The sequence below is a fragment of the Astatotilapia calliptera genome, chromosome 11 (genome assembly GCF_964374335.1).
Source record: "Astatotilapia calliptera chromosome 11, fAstCal68.1, whole genome shotgun sequence".
In the NCBI taxonomy this organism is placed as follows: Eukaryota; Metazoa; Chordata; class Actinopteri; order Cichliformes; family Cichlidae; genus Astatotilapia; species Astatotilapia calliptera.
Window position 1 is genome coordinate 24,186,008 of NC_137432.1, and position 25,097 is coordinate 24,211,104.

General features: G+C 42.8%; 1 protein-coding gene across 3 annotated transcripts; it reads left to right on the plus strand.

Moving 5' to 3' along the window:
• Nucleotides 1-798: 798 nt before the first annotated feature.
• prkcg (protein kinase C, gamma) lies at nucleotides 799-24,098 on the plus strand. 3 transcript variants are annotated; one of them, XM_026186033.2, is made up of 17 exons: nucleotides 3,392-6,393; nucleotides 7,301-7,632; nucleotides 11,155-11,186; nucleotides 11,293-11,375; nucleotides 12,242-12,353; nucleotides 12,879-13,007; nucleotides 13,111-13,267; nucleotides 13,503-13,704; nucleotides 14,222-14,419; nucleotides 16,286-16,459; nucleotides 16,736-16,827; nucleotides 17,280-17,342; nucleotides 17,513-17,651; nucleotides 19,422-19,502; nucleotides 19,685-19,792; nucleotides 20,486-20,626; nucleotides 21,408-23,154. In XM_026186033.2, the coding sequence occupies exons 2-17, from the start codon at nucleotides 7,391-7,393 to the stop codon at nucleotides 21,567-21,569; spliced, it is 2,115 nt and encodes a 704-aa protein (XP_026041818.1). In that variant the 5' UTR covers nucleotides 3,392-6,393; nucleotides 7,301-7,390; the 3' UTR covers nucleotides 21,570-23,154. The 3 variants fall into 3 exon arrangements, with proteins under 3 accessions (XP_080164137.1, XP_026041818.1, XP_026041819.1); XM_026186034.2 differs by having other exon boundaries at nucleotides 7,386-7,632; XM_080308011.1 differs by lacking the exons at nucleotides 19,422-19,502; nucleotides 19,685-19,792; nucleotides 20,486-20,626 and having other exon boundaries at nucleotides 799-6,393; nucleotides 21,408-24,098.
• The last annotated feature ends 999 nt before the right edge of the window (nucleotides 24,099-25,097 follow it).

Sequence of the window (25,097 nt, forward strand, 5' to 3'; positions counted from 1 at the left end):
TGTGTGTGTGTGTGTGTGTGTGTGTGTGTGTGCGCGTAGTGCCGCCTGCCCAAAGGGAATTCATCCTAGAAAACTGGGATGAAGATTAAGATATCCTCAGACTTTACCTTGTTCTCCACATGCCTCATTATCCAATCGCCCCTCTTACCCTGAAACCCCTGCCCTCCTGCTTTCATTCTTCCCCTTGAGCGCATTTTGTTCACAACCTTCTTTTCCTCCTTGTAGCAGTAAGGAAGGTTTTGCAGCCCAAAAGCTGAGGCTTTGAGTTCTTGTTAGTTTTTTTTTCTTTTGCACATACCCAGTGGAGACAAGGTCTGCCAATGGTGAATGTTTTATATATCAAAATTAAAAAATGGTCAAGGTAGAAAGAAGTTTAAAGTTCACAAAGTCCTTATTTTAAAGTAATGGTATAATACATAACTACAGGTATATGAAAGAAGTTCATCATACAGATGTCTGTACCGCTCAGTATTCCCAACAAAACAGCTACAAGAAAAGTGAACTTACATTTACGCGAATGCTCATGTTCCTCTGTTGCTGTTGGATGTGTAAATAAAAAACTATTAGTTAACACAATCAGACATCAGGGTCAAGCTCACTGCCTGAGTGTTTCTAAAAGTTTCTAAAACATTTGTAAATCATATGCATTTATACAATCATTCAAGTTAAGCAAGAGCCATTACATATGGTTTCCCTCTGCATATGGTAATGCACAGTTACACATCAGTGGAAAGCATTATGCTGAAGCAGCATGCTAGAATGTGCTAAAACAAAATAGGAAAGCAGTTTGTTGCGCTACAGGCATACAAAGGAAAAACAGTGGTTGGTTGGAGATTAAAAAATCTAGTTACCTTTAAAAATGGCTTCTGCAAAGATGTGGACCAGGTCGGCCACCACTCACGTCTTCAGAAGTGATTTTAGTGCATCAGGACAGATTAAATGGCAATGAGATTATTAACTATTTTATAAACTATGATTATAAATTAGATGGCAATTTTTTTGCAAAGCAGTGGTTGCAGTCAGTTTTGTAAATATTTAGAGACAGGTTGGATCCCATCAGGCAGCCTCTGCACACACCTTGCAATTGAGAATAATCACCCAGAAGTTAAGGGTCTTGCACGTTCAGTCTCCGGGCAACTGCTGCAAATACTTGCAAACAGTCACTGAATGTCAAAAGATTCTGTGCAATCATCAGGCAACCACATTTTTCTCAGTCATAAGGAGGTCCTGTCCCATTTTTACTCTAGTGGGCCCGAGACATTAGTGTTGTATTTAAATCGATGGATAGATTCTTTGTATCTGAGAAATGAAGCCAGTGTGCAAAAGCCAACCTTGCATTCTTTTTAGCTTCCTAGCTGAGGACTTGTAGGTGGTCTGGATACTCCTTTGAGCATCATTTTTTGTATATGCAGTTGTAGTAGTCTGAGAGTCAGTAGGACGTACTCAGCATTTGAAATTGGTCCAGTGAGAACAGGAACAGTGCTCTGGTGGTGTCGCCTCAGTGTAACCGTGGTGACCAAGGAGCTGTCAGACAAGACTCAAACTTCTGGTTTAAGGCTGTGCAGTTGTGCCATCCACCACCCCCTTCTAACGTGGGAATAGACTGTAGGTTTTCTTTCTTCCTCACATGTAAAAAGGAAACTACAGGGAAAATGACACTAAGTGGAAATATGACTAGAAGCATTCCCTGACCACACATCAGCTTGTGATAAGATGGAAGAGAGCATGTGTTAGCAGATGGCAACTCCTGTGATTTCTAAAAAGTCTAATTGTATAGAAGTCTACGGCTCACTTGATTTAATAGGTCAGTAAACACGTTCCTATTACAGTTATGGTTTCAGATGCTAGTTTAAAGTCTTTTTTAATACACCATGAGGTTCATTTTCTAAGTTATGGCCGTATTTAGAGGAAAATAAAAAAGAAGGATTTGCTTTAGGGCAAGGCATACTTTATGAGTGTGCAGTCTTCTCAGCTCCTTGGTCATATCCACCCCACACTTGCTTATTTGGTTTCAAAACACCAAGATGGTGAACGCCTGAAATTCAATATTTCAAAATGGGATCCCACAGCTTGAGTCCATCTTTAATCAAGCTATGACAGAGACAGACTTCCTGGAACTACACCGGTTCAGCAGAGTTGTAATGAAAATCATAACTTGTAAACGACTGCACAAAGTGATGTAATATTAAAGACATTAATACCTGACACCTCTTACACGCTTAGATGTTTGATTTGCTCAAATGCCTCTGTTTAGGCGTGCGGTTTTCCACTTTGCAGCATTTCACATTGCACTGAGAGTCAGGTCAGGAGTAAAACAAATATGGAGAGCAGGCTTATTTGTTTCAGGACTGAGAGTTTTGTAGGCCATGTTGACAGACCCTAATCGCCTGCCAAATGTCTCATCTGACTGGCGTGGAGGTTTGTTGCTCTCTTTGAAAAACACAGCGGACCACACTTCATTAAAAAAGCAAATAGAAGCCAATACTGGCAAACAGAGCCAATTTGATTCTGAAGAGACAAATTTAACAGGCAGATATGATTACCTCAGACACCACTTCTCCCCTGATTCCACAAACAACAGTTAGGCAAGTCAATTTACCTTAATTTCATTGGAGAAAGCCAGCCAGCCAGCAAGGTTGAAGTCGGTGCTTGATACGACTGAGCACTCGTTAGATGATAATGGATGCATGTAATTGGTAAAGTGCTGATTGCTCCCCCCTCAAAAAGATTCTATCGGAGGAGAATTTTCTGTTTCATTAAGCCATGGTCAGAAATAATGAGATGGCCATCTGTAGACTGTGAGAGAAAAAGAGTGAGTAGGGACTAGTGGTTGGTCATAACTGAGACAGGTTTTTTGTGGTGTCTTCAGCCTTCTGTTTTTTTCCATTGTCAGATATATATTTCCTTTTGGCTTCAGTTCTTTCTGTGTCTATAGCATTTCCCTTTGCTGTTAATCATGCAGGCCGAATCAGTGTGTTTTGCACACTTCCACGTGTATATGTCTTTTTGGTTTACAGCCTTAATGCATCATTGGCTGGCTGCACACCAGCTCACTTTTATGGCCCGGGATCAAACACGCACACATGCTTCAATGGGCATGCAAAAGCACACTGATACAGACACTTTTAGAGCCATAAGTGCTTACTCATCATGCCGCATGGAGAGAACGCATTGGGAGCCATTTATGTTTTGTTTTCCAATGCATTTATTACTGAAGAGTGCATGGTCTGCTGCTTATATTTTTGTGCCCCTGTGTCTTTCTCTCACTGCGCAAGGACATCTTTCTCATTTAGTTGTGACAACAGAACAAGAACATGACTCATCCAAGATAAGACCAATGAAGACTGGGAGTCTTATGGGCCAGAAAATGAAGACAGCAAAGGCAGTTCTATAGAGAAAAAGCAAAGGAAAGCCCCCTCCCTATCATTTCCAATCAGCTGCTGGTTCTGCATGACTAATGCTGAAATGACATATATCATTGTCAGATAGGGCATGTTCACACAGCTGTTATTTTTTTTCACCAAAAATGACTGACTCTAACACACACGCACACCTTATGCACGCTAGCTCACTATTATCTTGCTGGCTGACACCATTTTGCTCTCTAACAATCTTGCTAATTATAATTGTTAATTAATTCTCTGCCAGTGTCCTCATCAGGAGACTAATAACCTACATTTCCATTAATTAGACCTTCAACCCTTCGCTCCCTCTCTCAGTCTCTCTGTCCCACTCCAATCCACCCCTCCATCCTCTGCCTCTGATCCTGCCTGCTGCTCTCTTCTCCCAGGATCATCCGTGGACCACACATGGCCTGCACACATACATGCACACATAAACTGTGATTAATTGTGTCTGTGTGCGCTTGCATTAGTAGCATTGTGATGACAAACGTTTGTTCTTGCTGTCGCTTCATGAGCTTTCAACCTGTGAAAGGGATTGTGATTTTAAAGTTAAACTAATGAATTATGAAAATGTGTTTATTTACTTCTGAGTGACAGTCAGGTGTAAAGATCATTGCAATCTCTCATGAATGACTTCTAAATATAGCCTGGCTCTTGTTGACATCTCAGCACATCCAAAGATCATAATGAGCATTGCACTGCTAACCATGGCACGTAGTCTCCAAAAACAGCGGCATCATTCTTACACTATGATTGCTGCATGAATGCTATTTACAAAGACTTGCTGAGAGCTCAGTAGTGCAGATTGGTAGCTTTTGTTACTGTCTAAGCCACAGGTGTCGAACTCCAGGCCTCAAGGGCCGGTGTCCTGGAGGTTTTAGATGTGTCCTTGATCCAACACAGCTGATTTAAATGGCTAAATTACCTCTTCAACATGTCTTGATGTTCTCCAGAGGCCTGGTAATGAACTAATCATGTGATTCAGGTGTGTTAACCCAGGGTGAGATCTAAAACCTGCAGGACACTGGCCCTCGAGGCCTGGAGTTCGACACCCCTGGTCTAAGCACAGTAAGAAGGTCCTGGGTTTAAATCCAGTCTGGGTCTTAGTCTTGATCCCTGACTTTGTGTGGGTTCTCTCTGGTTACTCTGCCCTTCTCCCACTGTCTGAGCGTGGCTGGTGGTTACCCACTGTTTTGTCTTTTTGGAAAGCTAACCAGCTCTTTGTTCCAGCTCCATATTTGCTAAACGGACATGAGATGTCATTGTTCTCATCTGGCAAGAAAGTGAAAAGGCACATTTGCAAATATCTTATATTCTAGTCTTACTTTTATAAGTAGAGGCCATTTATCTGAATTTGACGTGCTGGAGCACACCCTGGCCCTTCTGGGCTGTGGTATAGACAAATCACCCCTTCTGGTCATTTGTCTATAAATTTGTTCCCCTTCTTTTTGAGGTTATAAAGCTCTCTCAAAGGTATCAGGGGATCTACCAGGCCCATAGCAGCCACCGCCAATCTATAATGATCTCTGGCCTAGGTTGTTTATTCATTATCAAAAAATTTGTATATGAAGCTCTTGGAGGGGCAGGAGCGTGTGTGGTGCAGTGATCAGCCTAGCAAGAAGGTCCTGTGTTCAAATCTTGATTGAATGTGAGTGTGAATGGTTGTCTGTCTCTATGTGTTAGCGCGTCTACCGTTTGGCACAGGGCAAACACTCCTTTTTCCTTATGACATCTGGGATAGGCTCCAGCCCAACTGCAACCCTAAATTGGATAAGCAGAAGAAAATGGATGGATGCTTCTACTACAAATCTGGAAGCATTTAGTTCTTTGGACTCTTACCGGGTCTCAATAAATATGTGTCCCTATAGAAAAGGTAAGAAGCTACTGCTCGGCTGTGTATGCAGCAATAGGTTGCATCTGCTGTTGTAGTTTGGACTGTAAGGCTTTGTGTTTTTATGGGCCATGTGTGTCTCACTATCTGTCTGTCCTTTGAATGCCCACAAACTGTAGAGGCGGCAGACAAAAAGTCCCACTCTCATGGAGACTACTCTTCCCATCAGGCTTAGCTGACCTGGTTTCAGTGCAGAGCGGAGCAGTGTTACTATATCGCCACTCTACTCCTGATCTCAGAACGCTGATGTGAAAAGCTGAGCCGTAGCAGCATGGACTAACAGGGATGTTTGTTTTGCAGGCCTGTTGATCCTTCAGTCAGCTGGATCGGCAGCAAACTTGAGTTTGTTTCCACTTTTAGCTACGCTCAGCCATTTCTCAGAAGCTCTGCGTTTTTCTTTCAGACTGAATCCTCTCTCTCCATCTGGCACAAGAGGAAGTGAGAGACAGTTGGCACTTGCTCGTCCATACTGTATTTGTGGTGCTAAAATGGCATGTTCTACCTCATCCGTCCTCCTTCCTCTACCTCCCTCACCCTCTCCTGAGAGAAGTAACCCAGATTTCAAAATGAATCGCCGCCTATTCCCCTCAATCTTTCTCCTCTCTCGCTCTCTCTCTCTCTCTCTCTCTCTCTCTCTCTCTCTCTCTCTCTCTCTCCGTATTTCTGTTTTTACTTCCACTCTCTCTCCTTTTCTCTTTCTCTCGTCCTCCTCCTAGTAAAAACCGAATCAATCTTGGAAAGAGAATACCACCTCTCTATCTCGTCCTCCTCCTCACCCTGCCTCTGGGTTAACGGATATATATCACTTCACTTCTCTATATTTGGTTCCTAGAAAGCTTGAGTCTCTCAAAACGCTTGTTGCTTACCCATTTTTCATTTTTACATTTTTCTTTTCATTTTTTTCTTTTTTTGGGGCTGTTTTTCCCCTGCTAGCCACTGCTTTTTCTTCCCCCTGTTCTCTTTTTCCTGAGGTGACCAGCTACAGGTGTGACACCTTAGCCTTTCATTTGAAGTGAGCCAGACAGAGAGGAGGAGGAGAACACGAGGAGAAAGACATCTTCAGCTCAAAACTTTCCTCCAAAATTGTCCCAAATTCAGGTATTAAGTCTTTATTATCTTTTCCGTGTGAGTCTGTACAACATTTATTTCTTCTTGTCATTATTCTACTCATTACTGAGCCCTGTGCCATTTTTCTTACCGTCCACTTTCACGCCTTTGATTGATTTGCTCCTGCTTCTTTGCTGAGACACAAACATTTCATCACATTTCTTTTATGGTATGGGTTTTCGCTGTGGGCTTATTTATTTATTCATTAAATCTCTGTTGGTGTTTCATTTATCATTTAGTAGCGTGCAACTCTTGCACCACAATCTCTCCAGCTAATATTGCCGTTTTGCACTTTTTCCAGCGCATCTCATTCCCTATAGACATGTACATATTATTCTGGTCCAAACTTTTCTTCAGAAATGGGACTAATTGCTAAAAAAGGCAGGCAGGAAGATGAGGAGAAACCAGGCTCTAATATTGGAGCAGCTGGTGGGGGTGTTGTTGACATGGCAACAGAAGTACAGTTGACATAACGACCAGGGGGTAGGAAGGGAAGGGGGGTAGTCATAGCTGCGAGGGACATGGATATGCATGGGTAGCATGGGCAGGCAGTATGTGGGACGCAGCGAGTTGCACTAATCGTTTAGCGTCTCTTAAGAGACTCCTGTCTCAGCATGTGAATTAACCTCCCTGTCTCCTTCATTATATCTCTTCTTTCTCTTTCAATCTCTACCTGCCACTTTCCCTGTGCTCCCTCTTTCGCGCTGCACTTCCGGCCCATTCATCCCTTCTCGATCTTTCTCCTCATCGCGTCACTCTTTCACCGCTCCCTACCCTACATCCCATGTGCCATTAATACAACTTCTGACCCATTACACTTTTCATCCATCGTCCTCCTCCCGCTCCTCCTCCTTGTCCTTGCTTCCTCCTCTCCGCCCTCTCCTCTGTTCTATTCAAGGTCTTCTGCTCAAAGCAAAGCCTTCGTTACTAACACTCATCATCCAATCCCCCTTACCTTTTCATCTTTTTACCGCATCCTCCAGGCATCATGTCTACCCCAGTCTCCCCGTCCCCCTCGCTCTCCCCACTGACACTGGCCTCCCCTACATCTGCAACCTCCCCCAGTGCCTCCCCTCTGCCCTCGCCTCTCTCCCCTCCACCCAGGGTGCCCGTGTTTCAGAGGAAGGGAGCGCTCAAACACAAAAGGATTGTCGAAGTGAAAGACCACCAGTTTACAGCACGCTTCTTCAAACAGCCCACCTTCTGCAGTCATTGCACCGACTTCATATGGTAACACACGTACACACAGACTCACACACAGCTACACAGAAACCACCCCAACTGTTCAAACACCACCTCCTCAGGCATCCCACCACTCCACGTAGTGCTGACTTTCACTGCTTTTTTTTCTTTTCTCTTTCTTTCACCCTTTCCAGCTGCCTGCTGGAGAGACTGCCCACACTGACCTGCTCTGATCACATAACCTCACCTCCACACTGCCGCCCACATAATCCAGGCGTTACTTTAGGAACTCACACACGCCGATGCATTGATTTATATACTGAAAAAACACACACAAACAAGAACTTAATTAGAATATGAACTTTAGCCTGACTGCATTAAAACAGACAGGCACCAACCCTGAAGTAATTTAATTTTTTAGTAATAATTAACTTTCTTTTTTTAAAGGGGTACTCTTTAGTTTCATAAATCTGAAGGACTCATAAGGGATGGACTGAAGAATCTGAGATATCCACAATAATAATGCAGGAGTAGAAAACATTCAGTCTGAAATTCAGACTGAGACTTCAAAAGGGTTAATGTTTCAGACTTCTGCAGTCTCCTCCTGAGAGGCAAAACACATCATAGGATTGTTTTCACAGAGTTAGTAGTATGCTTTTTAATGAGTAAACTAAACCAAGCAGTAAAATACAGTAAAAAGCAGTAAAATACAGTAAAAAGCAGTAAAAATTCTAAAATGCAGTCGGTTTGGCACTGATAGAGTTTTACCATGTTTACTATCTGCTGTAATTGCTCCAGATGGTGCTGGACTGCATTTGGAGATTTGAGATTAATGTTACAGAAACTCTGACATTAATCTCAGAAACACCTAAATCCCAAACTGGGATTTGGTGTAAGTATTTAAGGTTTTAAGTATCTAGAAGTACATATAAGTATTTACAGGTGACTTTAATAACTTAAAATATTAGATTACCTTTAAAAAAAAAACCTGAGAGTAAAATAACATACCAGTGCTTATCATCATTTATAACATTTATGCGCGTATACATGAATTTAGAATCAGATTTGACTTCTTTATGATCAGACGACACCCTGTGAGCGCGACCACTGAAGGCGCAGTAGTCTGTGTTTATCGTTGTGAGTGTAAGGGGCTGTGTGTTTGAACATATGGTGGGAGTGTATGTTGGATGCAGGGCGCTGTACGTGCCAGCAGCCTCTGGGTATCTTTCAGGACATTTCTCCAACTGGCTGCTGTCTTGGCAGTGGTAGCAGCTCTTAGATGAGGTTGAAAACTCTCTTATTTTGCACAAGATGTCAGAGCAGACGCTTTCAATCACGGTGTTAGAGGCCCCGGGGAGATTGTTAGATTAATTAAAGACTAAGGCAAGATTGTTCTAATTTGTAAATGTAAATATCTTGTTTATTAAGTCAAGGTCTTAAAGAGGAGTGGGTTGTACCTGTTTTGGCTCCTTTGGGTAATAACTAAGCTAAACTGTCTGAAAACATTAAAAAAGTGAAATTGCTTCGTGTCACAGTCCAGTCTTAGCATACTAACAAGGATCATAGTTTTTAAAATATTTGTTATGATACTTAAACCTTTTAACATCTACCAAGCTGCTGGTCACCTGCTTACTGTTAGGGTCAGATGGTATTATCCATATACTAAACAAGTGGATTATTTAAGGAAACATTGCATATATAGTGTCATTTTGGTCCTGTGTTTATTTTTTGTTTTGTTTTTTATTCTTTTACAAGCTTTTCCACTTGTGTGTGCCAAGTGGGACAAAAAAACCCTATCTATAAATAGACTGGATCCTAACCTAATCCTTATCCTAACCAGAGCACCTGGTGGATGTTAGGAGGCTGAAGAAGGCTGAATTGTGATTTGGCATAGATGGAGATCAGATTTGCTGGTCATAACATCACCATCAAGTGTCTCAATAAGCCATAATAGTGAGCCACATCAGAATGGTCTGAAATTAAAGCATCCGTATTGTCAAGGTAGAGACAAGTCTCCAGTGTGTCACAGAGCTAACAACAGGACACACAATTTCATGCTCACATTAGCATCTGGAGCCAAATTAGAATCACCGGTTAACCTAACATGCATGTCTTTGGGCTGTGGGAGGAAGCCAGCAAACTTGGAAAGAATCCACACAGGCACATGCATCCTCACAGAAAGGCCCCAGCCAGTCATCGGGTTCAATCTCGGGCACTTCTTGCTGTGAGATAACAGTGCTAACCACTGCACCGCTGTGCCACCAACTGCAGCATCCATCCATCTAGTTATCCAATAAGGGATTGCAGTTGGGCTGGAGCCTATCCAAGCTGTCATAGGGCGGGAGTTGGGGGGGGGGGGGGGGGTACACCCTGGACAGCTCGCCAATCTATTGCCGGGCTCACACAGAGAGGCAGACAACCATTCACGCTCACAGTCACACCTATGGCCAATTTAGAATTACCAGTTAACACCTAACAAGCATGTCTTTGGACTGTGCCAGAGTACCCGAAGGGAACCCATGCGAGCACGGGGAGAACATACAAACTCCACCCATAAAGGCCCCAGCCGGCTGATGGATTCGAATCCAGGACCTGCTCGCTGTGAGGGGACGGTGCTAATTACCATCAGAGAGAGTGTCATAGATTCTCTATCTGCAGCAGCAAAATTCATTTGTTTATTATGTGTTTGTTCTATTGTCACATGTCAAAGTGTGTTTTTTGATAAAGAGCTTTCTCAAAAAAAAGCTCCAAGAGGGGTTAGTCTGATTTTTTTATAGAAGCATTTTATTCAATTGCATGTGTTTGGTAGATTTTTTTCACATCATTAATTCAAAATGCAGTTATCCCCTACATTAAATTCTCTGTGATATCTGGCCAGAAAGCAGCTCTGTGAATCCTCACCATATCTGGTTCTCTAATGCTCTCTGCTGGTCAAAAAGCAGAACTGGTCGGATGCATTTGGTGCTGCAGACACGGACTTCTGTTGAGTGCCTATCAAGGATCAGATTACCCTCAGCAACCCTTTCTTTAATTATTACTCAGCCAGATGGTGAACTGATTGTAGATCAGTGATTATGGTCAGTTTCCTATGAACCCCTGAGCCTCTCCGGTATGACTGTAGAGGAGCTGTCGAGGTCTCTCGTTTGCCTGCCTTTCTAAGTCTTCTAATCAAAACTTGATCCACAACAGGCAAGCTGCTGAGTGGACTGTTTAGTCAATCAATGAATTAATTATTCAATTAAAGCTTTAAGGAGACCATGGAAGCTAGCCAACATTGCAGAAGCATTGTATTGGTGTGTGTGCGTGTAAGTGTTTGACCTGGTCAGCGGTGAGGCTTTGAAAGGAAAAGCACTCAAACTTCACACATAATGACTTAGTATATCAAGTTGTTGGTGTTTTTTTGTCTTTTTATGAGACAATTTGTTCTCCACTAGAGTCTGCATTCCTGTCTTTATACAGTGCAGAGTAACGCAACAGCAATATCTCATTCTCCAAAGCTAAATATTTCACCTTAAGGAGGACTGCAGAAAATTGTTTTTGTATCTTAATCCATGTGTCTTTTTCACACAGGGGCATTGGGAAACAGGGATTCCAATGTCAAGGTAGAGATAAACCTAGCATTATTGCCTTTCCTTGCAGCGTTAATCTTCTCTGATGTATTTTTTGTCCTGCAAAGCAGATTCATTCTGAGATGTTTGCTTTCTCTAGTTTGCAGTTTTGTGGTCCACAAAAGATGTCACGAGTTTGTGACCTTCACGTGCCCCGGCTCTGTGACCGCCCCCAGACCAGATGTGAGCAGACATATCTTTTCCCTTCTTATTTTCGGTTTTTGTGAAGATTTGCATCGTCATCATCATTTTTCAACATCCTTTGATGACAGTAGCATGTGTGCGTGAGTCAGCCATCAGTCCATGCATCTTTCTCATCATGCAGCCTGTTTCCATCCATGACGTCTGCACTCATGTCGTGCAGTCCTAGAAGGCATCTGAAATGCTGGGAGTGGGAGATAGGGTGTGGGGGAGACACAGGTGGAGGGCAGGATGGACTGATAAGAGTGAGAATTAGAGGGGGGAGAAAGAGAGCGAGAGCCACAGACTGCTCAGTCTTCTTCTGTGTGGCATTTTGAGGATTTCAGGGAGATTTGTCTTTCACTCACATTTTTTTTCTACCAGCTAAATAAACTGCCTGAGAATTGAGGTCAATGAGAAAATGTGTGTGTGTGTGTGTGTGTGCATGTGTGAGAGATCGAAAATGGATGAGACAGTGAAAGAACACACAGAGGGAAAGAGAAGAAACAGGGTGACAGTTTTTAAATAGCGACTCAGTGCGACAAGGGAGGGAAAACAGTTTGGGAGAAGGTGGTGTATGAAGCGTGGCGGTGGGGTGGTCTGATGAGCTGAAGAGAGATAAAAATGATTCATCCCTCTGTGCACAGTATATACACGCTCACACACACGCAGACACTGTGTGTCCTCTCCGAGTGGAGAGATCTAATTGGCTTGTCCACGAATGCCCCACTCATCTTCTCTCCGCTAATCACGCTCTGCACGTGTGTGTGTGTGTGTGTGTCTGTGTGTGTGTTCCACAATCATCGTATGTATGTGTGTGTGAGAGAGAACGATTTCTCAGCGCAGATTGTTTTTCTGTTTTATTTCAGGACCTGAAGAGTCGACACACATTTAAGATCCACACGTACTCCAGCCCTACATTTTGTGACCACTGTGGCTCGTTGCTGTATGGCCTCATACACCAGGGCATGAAATGTACCAGTGAGTTTCACTCCACTCTATGAGATACATAAATCTACGTGCTTCGAGCCTTTATTAGCTATTATGCTCAGATGAATATCACTCCACATATGCACATTGCTGAAACTCACATCTGGAGAAGACTTCCAGCTATTATTATCATTAATCTTTTTTTCTTTTCTTTTTTTTTTTGGCTAAGATAAAGGAATAGTTAGTCACTAAAAAAAGAAAAGAAAAAGCGCTTGTTCACTTTCTTGCTGAGAATTAGATGAAGAGTTTGGAAACTAGTGGAGAGTCCAGGAGGCTTCTATACCCCGTGAAGAATGTCTGGCACATACCAACCAATAATTTCAGAACTTGCTCACATAAATGTTCTTGTTTTTTGAAAGCTAGTGAAGCCCACAACCACTATTCCTCATCTCATCTTTTTAATTATTATGCTTAATAAAGCTAGTGGATTTAGACCGATTACAACTAATTACTCCACATGTATCCAGCGCATGTCTGTGTTCACACTTTGTCTTTTGTGCGTCTTTGTGTGGTGAGGCTGTGACATGAACGTCCATCGGCGATGCGAGACCAGCGTCCCCAGTCTGTGTGGCCAGGATCACACAGAGAAGAGAGGGAGAATCCATCTGACCATCAGAGGAGAAAAGGAGGACGTCTTTGTCACAGGTGGGAGGACCCGCTGGATTCAACCAATTTAAACAAAAAGCAGGCTTCTGCAGGAAATGTAAGGTTTCTCTTCTTTCCTTTTATTGTTTCACTGCTGTTTCAGTGCGGGAGGCTCGTAACTTGATGCCCATGGACCCAAATGGCTTGTCAGACCCGTATGTTAAACTGAAATTGATTCCAGACCCAAAGAGCCACAGCAAACAGAAGACTAAGACCATCCGCTCAACACTCAATCCCGTCTGGAATGAGAGCTTCACCTTGTGAGTCCTTGCAAACTTTAGGGTGGAAAATTTACAGGGTTCTGCCACAAACGTTGCTATATGTAAAATCGGATTACTCAGCGGCGTTAACCTTTACTTTCTTATAGGTGCATCTTTGATATCCAGGGGAAATAAGACATTTCAGCAAAGGTCACACTGAAAAGGGATGATTTCGTTCTATGCTTTGTGTTTCATCATGTATCAAATTGTCACAAGTGTGTGTTTGACTCCTCAGCTCCGTGCGTGGTCACCAGTGGGACAGGCGTCTGTCTGTGGAGATATGGGACTGGGACCGGACGTCTAGGAACGATTTCATGGGAGCGCTGTCGTTTGGCGTGAGTGAGATCTTCAGGCGTCCAATCAGTGGTTGGTTCAAACTGCTGGCCCAAGATGAGGGAGAGTACTACAACATTCCTGTGCCAGACCCGGACCTGCAGGTAGGCAGCAGGCTGCTTTATATGGACATAAAGCCATCAGATGGGCTCAAGGTGAACAAAAAGCAAGTGACGGGATATTTATACCTGTATTCACCAGGAAGTGGAGCAACCCTTTATTTTGTGCCATGCCTTTGACCATTCATCCTTAGACCTTGGCATAGCTTTTATCAGCTTATAATTACCTACATCTAACAAACAGCAGCTGCCACAGCTCATACTGGGTCAGCGTCTGTCCTGCTGAACTATCCCGTTTCCTACAGTTCTATCTAAGGAAGAAAAAAAAAACTTGGAAGATTAATGCCGGTGTTATTGCTAAATAATTAGATAATAAATTATACTGAGTGCCCTTTCTTCTCTGTTGCACTCTGCATCCACCAGGGTGCAGAATTGTGCTGCCTGACTGCAGTCCAAAACTGGGGGGTAGGAGGGAGTTTGAGGTTTGTCTTGGGTTCCTGTTTTATGGATCTGTGTGGGTGTGTGTCGTTTATCTCTCGAACATCCCATTTTATTTCTCCAGGAGCCTCAGCCAGATGCTACTACACCTTCTTTGCCTCAAGCGATGCCTTCCCCGCTGTCTGAACCATTTCCCGTGGCCCTGTCCCCGACCCTCATTCCCTCCTGTCCCCCTGTCCACACTCCGGGCCCTGGCAAAGTTAAAATGGGCATCCACGATTTCAACTTCCTCATGGTTCTTGGAAAAGGCAGCTTTGGCAAGGTAAACGAAATGCCATCTTTTCTTTTGTACACACAATCATCACCTCTTATCCAGCAACTGTGAATGATATCAAAGAGACCATTCATGCTGGAAACAACAAAGATTATTCCTGGATTTAAATCCTTTCTTCTATCGATGGACTTGACCTTCAAGTGGCATTTCATGCAGCAGCTCCCAGGCACAGGAAACCAGAATTTCTTTGAAAAAAATAATAAATTACCCTTTCTTACGAACATACTCACTGTCTTTACTTCTGCTGCCAAATGATTCATTTAACCCTTTGCTGCTTTTGTGTTGTCAGCAGTCGTGAGCTTCCCACATGCTACACAGGCAGTCATCCTGGAGGTGTTCATTTCAAGGGAGCCTTTGCTCTCCATTTTCTCTTTAATTCCCCAGTAGATGAGACATAATGAAGAGAGAGGAGTTTTGAGTCCTTCTTCCTCTTCTGAAATCCCCCTGTGCTGTTTCATAACTGTCAGAGGAGAGTCTACAGAGGACAGGAGAAATAGACTCGACTTACGTAAGATGTGAGGAGAGAGGGAAAAAAAAAAAAAAAGGACCCAAGAAAGGAGAGACAGACCCCGGGGCTGCTGAGTGAGGGAAAGTGAGAAGGAGACAGACAGAGATAGAGGGAAGAGAGAAGGATTACTGTGCTGCAGAAAGTGACAAAATGACCAAAAAGGAAATGGGATAACAAGAGCGGCAAATAGAAAAAGTACATGCTACTAAGATTTGTAATATTCTGCAGGGTGATGAGTCCTATTTTTATGTGAGTTGGTTTAAAACCACGACACAGAGCAGGAGACACGATCACAGATGGTAGGATTTCTCCTGTTGATTGGCAGTTCATCAATAGCCCTGCACACACACACACAGAGGGAGTGATCTTAGCGTAGTCGCACTGTTTTATATATATATTTTTAAAAACGGTGTAATTTTCAGTGCTATTCACCTCCACTTGAAAGTAAAATGAGATCCTTAATTTCCACTCGCCTCTATTACAGCTCAGCACTGAGGGTTGATCATTTCTAACAGTGTTGTTGTCAGCATTTTCCATATTTATTGACCATATTTATCTCAGTGAAACCTGGATCACGTGGCACTCATTGTGGAAAATTATAGCATCATTAGCACTCAGAGCTACCCACGAGCAGCCAGTTTAATAGGAGTGAGAAAATGTGTTTTTAATGTCTGATTAAAACACGAGAGCAAGCTTTTAGGGCTTTCCCTGTCCACTCGAGACATTAATGTCTCGAAACCCTCAGGCCTGTTTCAACTTTAATTAAACTTTACATTGAGTTATTTCATCATACATGTACATTACCAAACTTGCTGTTATCCATTCTGAAGTTATAACTTTTTCTTTTCCTCTTGCACTATATATGCCTTTTATTCATTTTACACGGGCGCTGGTTTATTTAAACAGTGGAACTAGTTTTCTCCTGCGACCAGTGCACCTCATCACTGCTAACACAATAACCTAAAAAACACTCAGACCTGACTGCAGTACAGCACGTCACATGCATGGCTGTCTTTGGAGCGAGAAGAGTTGCATTGGGGATTTTTTTTTAAGTCTGAGAGGACTTTATGCCAAAGTTATAGTCATTTTTTTAAAGCTGCTCCTGGTTTGCTGCTGTTGTGTTATCCGTTCAGAAATGTTCAAAGGTGACTTTGGAATTTTGGGGAAATTGTGTTTTCTCGACTCTCTAACATTTCAACCCGAAAGCCAGTCCTGTGTTTTCTGTAAACATTTTGTTTATTTATGGGTTTTGAAGACATACGGTAGCTGCTTTGCAGACTTTTGGGATTCACGCTTGTCTCCTTGTTTCTTCAGAAACTTTCTCTTCTCTTCCCGCTCCTGCACAGGTGCTGCTGGCAGAGGAGCGAGGCAGCGAGCGTCTGTTTGCCATAAAAGTGCTGAAGAAAGACGTTCTCTTCCAGGACGAGGACACGGAGAGCGCTCTAGTAGAGAGGAGGGTTCTGGCGCTCCTTTCTCGTCCTCACTTCCTCACGTCCCTCTACTGCGCCTTCCAGACTGAGGTGTGTGGGTATCTGGGTTCCCAAATGATCTATCTAAATTTCATTAAATTGGCCATAAAGCTGCCTGACACTTTGGCTGCATCGTCCTCCCAGGAGTTGTTTCGGTCCAGGTTGGGCGAATTCCGATTAATAAATGAAATAATTAGCTTGCTTTCTTTAACAAGGTCCTCGGTCCTGAAGGAGGTATTTTAACAGATTGCTTTTTAATTTGGACAAAAGGTGCTTATGCATGAGGAGCTTGCGCATGTGTGTGTGTGTGTGTTTTTGCTTCTGCAGGACCGACTGTATTACGTGATGGAATATGTCAACGGAGGAGACCTGATGTTTCACATTCAGATAGTTGGGAAGTTCAAAGAGCCTCACGCAGCGTATGTAGTCAAAAAGCTCCTTTAATCACCGTCCTTATCTACACAAAGTCTCATTTCCTGCCTTTTTGTTCTGTGCTCTCTTACATACACACTCGTCCCTTAGCTTTGTTCATTATACCTGGTGACTCATAAAAAGTCATCAACTCAAGTGCCAGCCCTTTTCTCTTCCCCGACTTTCTCCTCCCACTAATCTTATCGTATCATCTACATTCTCCCTCCCCCTGGCTGTTCTTCTAATCAATAATCTTTGATCAATTATCTAAAACAAATTTTTGCCCTGTTGCTCATTTCCATCTCTCTTTCTTCATTTTCCTGCCTTTCATCTCTTTGGTTGCTTCTCCCTTTCATCACCCTCTCCAGCGCCATTCCCTCTCTCCTAACCTCTTGTCATCATCCTCTTTTGAATTAGCTGATTCTCTGTCCCTCCTTCTCCTCCTCCTCTCTCCCTCCAGGTTTTATGCGGCAGAGATAGCGGTCGGCCTCTTCTTCCTCCACAGCAAAGGCATCATCTACAGGTAAAGAAGTGGGCTGCTTCATAACGTGGCCTGGTTTGCCCGTGTTCACTTCAGTCTGCGTTCGGCACAGACACGACACAGATTTATCATGTCTCTTGTAGCTAATGACTGTTATAAAGATGGTATCTATCAAAGTGATTCATACCTGTGTGGCGTTTCTCCCCTCTCAGGGATCTAAAGCTGGATAATGTGCTGCTCGACAGCGAGGGCCACATAAAGATAGCAGACTTTGGGATGTGCAGGGAGGGCATGTTCGAGGGCGACACCACACGTACCTTCTGCGGCACTCCTGACTACATCGCCCCTGAGGTACCGTGACCGCTGCCCTCACGCTATTGTCCACAGTCACTCCTGATATTTCCCTCATTTGTTCCTTATTTTCCCTCATTTTCCCTCATTTCACCCCTCTTAGTTTGCTTGACCTGTTCTGCATTGCCGCGAGACGCCGAGTTGCTTCGCTGCAGCTCCCCCTCGTCTCTTCTGTCCTCTCTGACCTTGTCAGCAGTTTGTGAATAATTAACTTCACATGATTCAGTAAGCAGTGGTGTGTGATTGTACTATGAGAGTGTTGCATAGAAGTCACTACTGTCCTTCAGAGACATTGTTTTACGAGCATAGCGCCGCTTTCTCACAGCCGCTGACAGGTTTAACTTGCATGTAAAGTCTTTATTTAAAAATAGTTAAACAAACCACTACAATGGGTAGCTTGCCCTTGCTCATACCCGGCAGTTATAAATTTTGCCAACTTTACTTTTTAGTACATTTCCAGAAAATGTAGTGAGGTTTATTTCATGTTATTATGGGATTTCAGCAGTCTGTAAAATTAAGTAGGTTTTTATTTAAAGTTATGGTTAATGAGTTGAAGGAAGCAAACAAAGAAGTGTTTGTGTTGAGCTGCGGTGGAGCACTTAAAAAATGATTCTTTGCCCTCATAAACATGAAAGATGAAAGGTTGTTAAGTAATGAATAATTAAGGAAAATATCCTTGGTATAAAATGAGTGTATACCAATAAAATACATTTCTTTTGACCAGATTCCATTGAAGTTAATGTTCCACATTGTACCTATGCAATAGTATTACATTGAGAATTTACATGTAATCACATTACTTCAAGTCAGCAGTTTATTTTTCTGAATGATAGGAAAAGGGTGGCAAAAAGCTCGGCTATTATCTGTATTTTTTTTTAAAGTAGAGAAATCCGTTTCATCGGTCAGTATAAATTTGTAACAAAGAAATCCTGTTTCAGTTTTCATGTGCGCCACTGTCTGTGGTTGAAGACGGAGCTGAAATTGTGTGAACATAATGAGATGAAGCACTAAAAGACTAAAAGGGATGTCACTAATGTCAGTGCAAATATCAGCCGCAGTGAAATAATGAAAAAGCAAAGGTGGTTTTGCTTGACGTTCTTTTGATATGTAAACCATAACTGTCTGCCTGTATAATGTTTACCTTACAAATTGTTGGAAATGCGTATGTGCCCCTTACCGTGTGAAGTGATCTTAAACAATTTACTTCAGAGAAGGCGTGAAGGCGCATCTCGGTCGGTGGACTCGTAGCTGAGTGATACGGGGGGGGGGAGAGAAAGTGGGGAAGCGACTGTTGTGTGCGTCTTTGATATTGTAAACCTTGCTGTGGAACCCCTGGGTATTGACTCTGTTATGTAAACACCCATTGATTCTCCTGTGTCTGCCATTTTGGAAGAGTTGCAATATATTTCCCCAGAGGCTGGGGATTGTTCCCTCGTGCCCCTCTGCACAGCACACCACCACCTCCCCCTCCTGGCATCCACACACACGCGCGCACGTATCGGGGAAACAAACAAACAAACACACACACAAGCTTGTGAACACAAGTGCAAATCCAAATCCGTGTGTTGATTATTTCTGAGCTCATTCACACATGAACCCTCCCTTACGCCGCACTTTATCCTTTCGCTTCTCTCTGTTTTTCACCCCTGCTGTTTCTTGTAGCTGCATATCATCCAAGCAGCCAGCTGCCTCTCTCTTCCTATCGCTGCACTGCCATTCTTCCCCATTTATATCTTCTCATACATTCTCCATCCTTTTTCCCTCCCCCAGATTGTGGCCTATCAGCCCTATAATAAAGCAGTGGACTGGTGGTCTTATGGAGTGCTGCTGTATGAAATGCTGGCAGGACAGGTAACACTCAGCTTAATCCTAACAATAGCGTGCACAGACACTTTAAGCCCCCAGTACTCGTCCTTTGTAATCACTTCAAAAGACTTTCAAAGAACTTTAATTTCATTATATTCGTTATCAATTTGCCCACAGGTCTGTGCTTAAACTCTTCCGCTCTCTCCCTCACTCTCTTTTCCTTTAAGCCGCCATTTGATGGCATTGACGAGGAGGAGCTGTTTCAGTCCATCATGGAGCAGAGTGTCTCATACCCAAAAAGTCTCTCTCGGGAGGCTGTAGCTATCTGCAAGGGAGTGAGTTCAATCCTCGTTTCTCATATTAACTTTTAACACACGGGCAATTAAGATAAAAGTTCATGTACTGTAAATCAGGAAATGAAATAACTCTTTACTCGTGCAAGATTGTATTCGGTCGCCTAAAGGAATAGTTTTTGGAACTATGTTAATTTGCTTCTTTACAAAGAGCTGGACCGACACCACTTTTACAACTGCCTGTTAGATATCAGGCTGGAGGCAACCAACTTTACTCTTCAGCGCAAAACTTTTTATTTTTACACTACAGTGTTTTTATCCATGTTTTGGACAGTTGAGTTTTATTACTCACAAATAGTGAGTAAGAACTGTTTTGTTTTTTTTCCGGTTGTTTATGCATAGCTAAGTGGCTGCTGGCTGTAGCTTCATAATTGGTGTACAGATAGCAGAATCTTAATGATCTTCATCTCTCTGCAAGAAGCAAACAAGCATAATTCCCAAAAAATGTCAAGGTTTTTCAAAGTGATAGTGCAATAAAAATCCATTCGTTGGCAAGACAACAAAGGAATAGGATTACAGTACATGATTCCAAAATAAAGCAAAGCTTATCATGCACACCGACTGCTCTAACCGAGGCAGATCATAAACAGAAGTCATTTATTGTATCACATTATTATCCCAGCCTAGTCGCTTTTTCTCACATTTCTCCCCTCATTTCCTCCTCTCTTGACTCAGCTCCTGACAAAGCACCCGGCCAAGCGCCTGGGTGAAGGAGAAGATGCAGAGAGGGAGATCAGAGAGCATCCGTTCTTCCGCTGGATTGACTGGGACCGTCTGGAGAGACTGGAAATCCCGCCACCTTTCAAACCCAGAACTGTCAGTTCAGTTAAACAGATGAACCACATGTTCCTTCTTTCTTCCTCCTCCTCCTCTCTTTCTTCTCTTCTCTGCCTCTCTGAGGACACTTATAGGGAATTGGAGCTGTCACTTTCTTCCATCTGTCTCCTTTTTCTCTGACTCCCACATTGTCCCTCGTTTCCCTGCGTGTTTCCTCCACATTTGCCTTGGCCTTTTCATTCCCTCTTCCTCTCTCTGTCTCTTCCTCTCTCCCCTTCACATCCCCTCTATTTCCTCATTTATCACCTCTTTGGGTTCTTAGATAGGCTTTAAGAGCTCAGGAACAGACAGTTCAGTCATAACAGACAAGACCTTCTGACCTTGGGGTCTTGCCTACTCCTCCCATATGCAAATGTATGTCATCATTAGCCTGCCACTTGCCAAAGTGCCGGCGCACTGGCCGTTTGTGAGGTGTGCCTTGAGTGAGCCGAGTATGCTCAGGGGTTAGAGGCCAGGCCCATTAGCCAAATGAGATTCATATCATTCGGCAGAACGGCTGTCATATGCTGTTAGGCATCTGGGGAGGATATGTGATCAGCTTTCTTCCTGTGTGCTTCTGTAGTGAGATAAAAGGAGGTCTCAGTGAGGAAAAAACGTGGGGGTGGATTCTTTTTATAGTTTAACATTTTTAATAAACTATTTTTGTTCCGGGGGGAGGGATTTTGTAAAGTTTATTGTGGATGCAATATCATGCGTGCATGAAGATGTGCCCCAATCTCAGTCTTGTGTGTACATACCTTCTCTTCTTCTTCATCGCCAGGGTGGGAAAAAAGGTGAGAACTTTGACAAGTTCTTCACAGCTGCTCAAACGGCGCTCACCCCCTCGGACCCGGATATACTCGCAGCCATGAACCAGGAAGACTTCGAAGGCTTCTCCTTCATCAACCCAGACTTTGCTCCGTCACCGCTCACCGCTGTTTGAAAACGGCTCCCAAATCTGCTCCAGCCGCCGTTCCAAGTCTAGCCAGATGATCCTGTTATCCTTCCGATTGTAGTTTTATAGCAGAGAATTTGAACGTGAGAGCTAGCAGCGAGTATTACACCTCTCATAACCAAATTCAGACGTTTACATGAAAATGCCAAGACACCTCGATTTTCGGGCACTCTCTTTGATGCATGTCTATTAACTCACTCATCACACAATGTGTATCAACACTGCAAACATAGTCAGTACTATGGACTGCCATCTTAGACTTTTTTTATAAGACTTAACTTGATCTAAAGGTACTGTAGTATGAACGTGAGAAAAATAATCTCTATGCATGCAGATAGTTTTTATAGCACTAGACTATCCAAGGCAGATACTTTACTTTCCTTTCCTTTAAGTAAAGTAGTCATATGTTGTGCACACGTGTAATTTACCAGTTATATTTCACCAGTCAGGGTTTCATTCATGCAGCTACAATGACCACACAGTATGTAAAAGCAGGACATCTCACCATTTTGATGCCAATTCCACCTTAGCACTTTGTATTGTCCATTGCAAGTACTCAGCATCAACAGCACTTAAATGTTTCTTTCTGACTACCTACAGTATCTCACTCTGGGGTTTTTTGTGCTCTCTATTTTGGATAAATGACATGTTGACTATGAAGCAAATTGAGCGGGGAGCCATTTTTAGATATTTGTGTATTTTATAAGAGAGGCGTCCTGTGGAAGCGCTTAGTCAGACTCCTCTGACCTGGCTCGACCTCAAGGTTTAACGACTTCAGATGACCCACTGAGATGTTTAAACAATGCAGTTATCACAATGTGACAGTTAGGGTGGACCACAGCTCTGCTCCACCCACCCAGGCTCACACTGTGTGGTGTGTAATGTCACTGGAAGGGAGTCCTCATTTGACATTCACAGTTTATCTGCATTATTATTATTTTTTTATTCTTGAGCACGCTATGGAATATGGCCTATCTGCATTGCAACTACAAATATCCTATTACTCCAAGTAAACATTACAGTTTTATCAATAAAAGCCTCTTTTTAATGTCTTTCCCAGACGAGAGGCTTGTTAGCTTGCACAGGTACATATACTTATGATTTTAATGGTGTATGCCGTAAAGCTTTTTGCTGTGTAATGATGTGCTCACAGTATTGATTAGGAGTAATTAAAAGTGAGGCTCACTGGGACTGTTCAATACGTGGAAAAATAACAGCAGTGCTGTCATTAAGCCCTATCTGAGCAGAGCAGGTGGCTGCAAACTTGCTGTGCAAAAATCTCATCCCCGTGCTCTTATCTAATGAACCAGCTGGTCATTTTACACATAAATATGCTTTATTTCTTTGATTCTTTTTTTCATGTACAGTTTTGCTTTACATCTGTTTGCCTGTTATTTTAGATCCGATTGAGCCAAAGTCAGATGTCAGTGCACACAATCCCTCAGTACGATAATTACAATAGATGATGATCAATAGTGCAATAGATCATTGATAGATCATGTATCTGATAGGTTTTGTTTTTATGTGCTGGAAAAAGAAAATAAAGTTGATGGGAAAAAATGATGAAACAGCACCAGTGAAGTGTCTCTTTCTGTGATGGCGTGCGAAGCTGCTGACAAACAAACACGCACGGCCTCTCGCTTTGTCTTCACTACGAGCCTGCCTCCCTGTCACGCTCCTCCCCGCACTTTCACACATACTCACGCTCAAAAGTGCAATCCCTGGCATGTGAACACACTCACGCACGGAGAAGATGCTGACCCCTCTGTTCAGTGGGCTACTGTAGCTGTTGAACCAGCAAAAACACCTCTCAGGCATCTCCCTCCGTGCCCTCTTCCTCTGAAGCAGCCCCCCCCCCCCCCCCCCCCCGGCCCCTCCAGCATCACCATGATGGGACTAATATCCCTGTGGAGATCTGAGTTATAACAAGTTGACCTTCACATTAAAATCTCATCAACTTCCCATCTCCCTGTCTACTTCCCTCCCTTCTCTATCTGCCCTTCATCTCTGTTCCCCTCTGTTTGTCTTTTCTGTCAGTTCTGCACTGTAAATGCTTTACTGCATCGTTGTACATCATTCTTCAATAATCACCTGTCCAAATTTATTGTGTTGCTTGTATCTCTTTGAAATACTCCTGTTGCTGGCTGTTGATATGTGTAGCTTGTCTTCTCCCGGCCTCTACATCAGTATTATGATCTGATTTACACTTATACAGTATTTTCTATGCTAATGGTGTTCAGGCAGTGGATATGTAGGAGTATAATTTTGAGTGGACTATATCATATAAAAGCATATTTTAATGAAAAAAACCTTCTTGATCTTTGTGTTGATTTATTTCTTTATTTTAAAAAAAGCCATTGTTCATACTTGCTTATGTTAAAGTGACTTTAATCTGAATATACCTGAGGTAGATATGTTTGTAATGACAGATAAACCTTCTTAATTGTCTGGGATATGTTTCTAATCTGCAGTGCAGACCTGAAGAGTGTCAAACAGAAAATAAAGCACGTAATGACACTTTTCCTCATCAGCCTGTTTCTTTTACATCTAAAGCTGATTCTTAACTTCCATCACAATCTTTTCTCTAGCACTGACAGCATCAGCCTTGGTGTAACTGAACCACCAGCGCTCAGTGGTTGGAGTTGTATGTGCAGTCCATCATTCACTGTCACTCTGACACGATATCATCCCCCTCCTTCGCCACTGCCTCCTCTGCTTCTATCTCTATCCTTCGTCGCTCCTATCGCGCCTCAGTCTCTTATTCTCGCCCCCCTTAATCTCTCACTCTCGTTCTCGCTCGTGCCCTGAGGTCAGAGTGTGCTGTAGACTATTGATATCGTTGCTAAAAATATATGAATCCTCCACCAGCCAGCTAAAAATAGAGTAAGGGACACAGACCACAGGAGACAAAGAAGGAGGGGACAGGAGGAGAACGTGAAGGAGAGGTTACTACACGTTTTTCTGATATTCATCAGTACTGTGGGGTTGAATGAAAGTCCTTATTCAGTCATTAGTTATCTACTGTGCGATACTGAGGGTAGGTAATCTATCGTTTGTGTTTATTTTCAAAACTCCACACAGCAAATGTGTGAAATTTGGAGTTTTTCACCCTTTCCATCCCTAAAGATACTCACTAATGAGTCCTCAACTTTTTTCGTTCAGCTTCTCTTGGCTGGAAAACGTTATATTTATTATATAGTGATATATAATATTGTATATTACTGTTCATCGTGTGAGAAAATTATTGCAAATGTTTACCACATGGACGTTATTTATTCCCTTAAAATCATTTTAAAAGATGTGACATCAAGTAATTTATAGAAACTGTATGCTCATGGCAGCTTCTGTGAAGGTTGCTGGGACAGTTTCAAAGAGTTTTAAAGAGTGAGTACAAAAGCAAGTATTAAAAAAAAAAAGCCTATATTATTTTCTTTAAATGTGACAACACATCCAGAAAAATTGATGTTAAAAAGGATGAGTGAGTATTACTATACAACAGTTTATACAGTGAAGTGC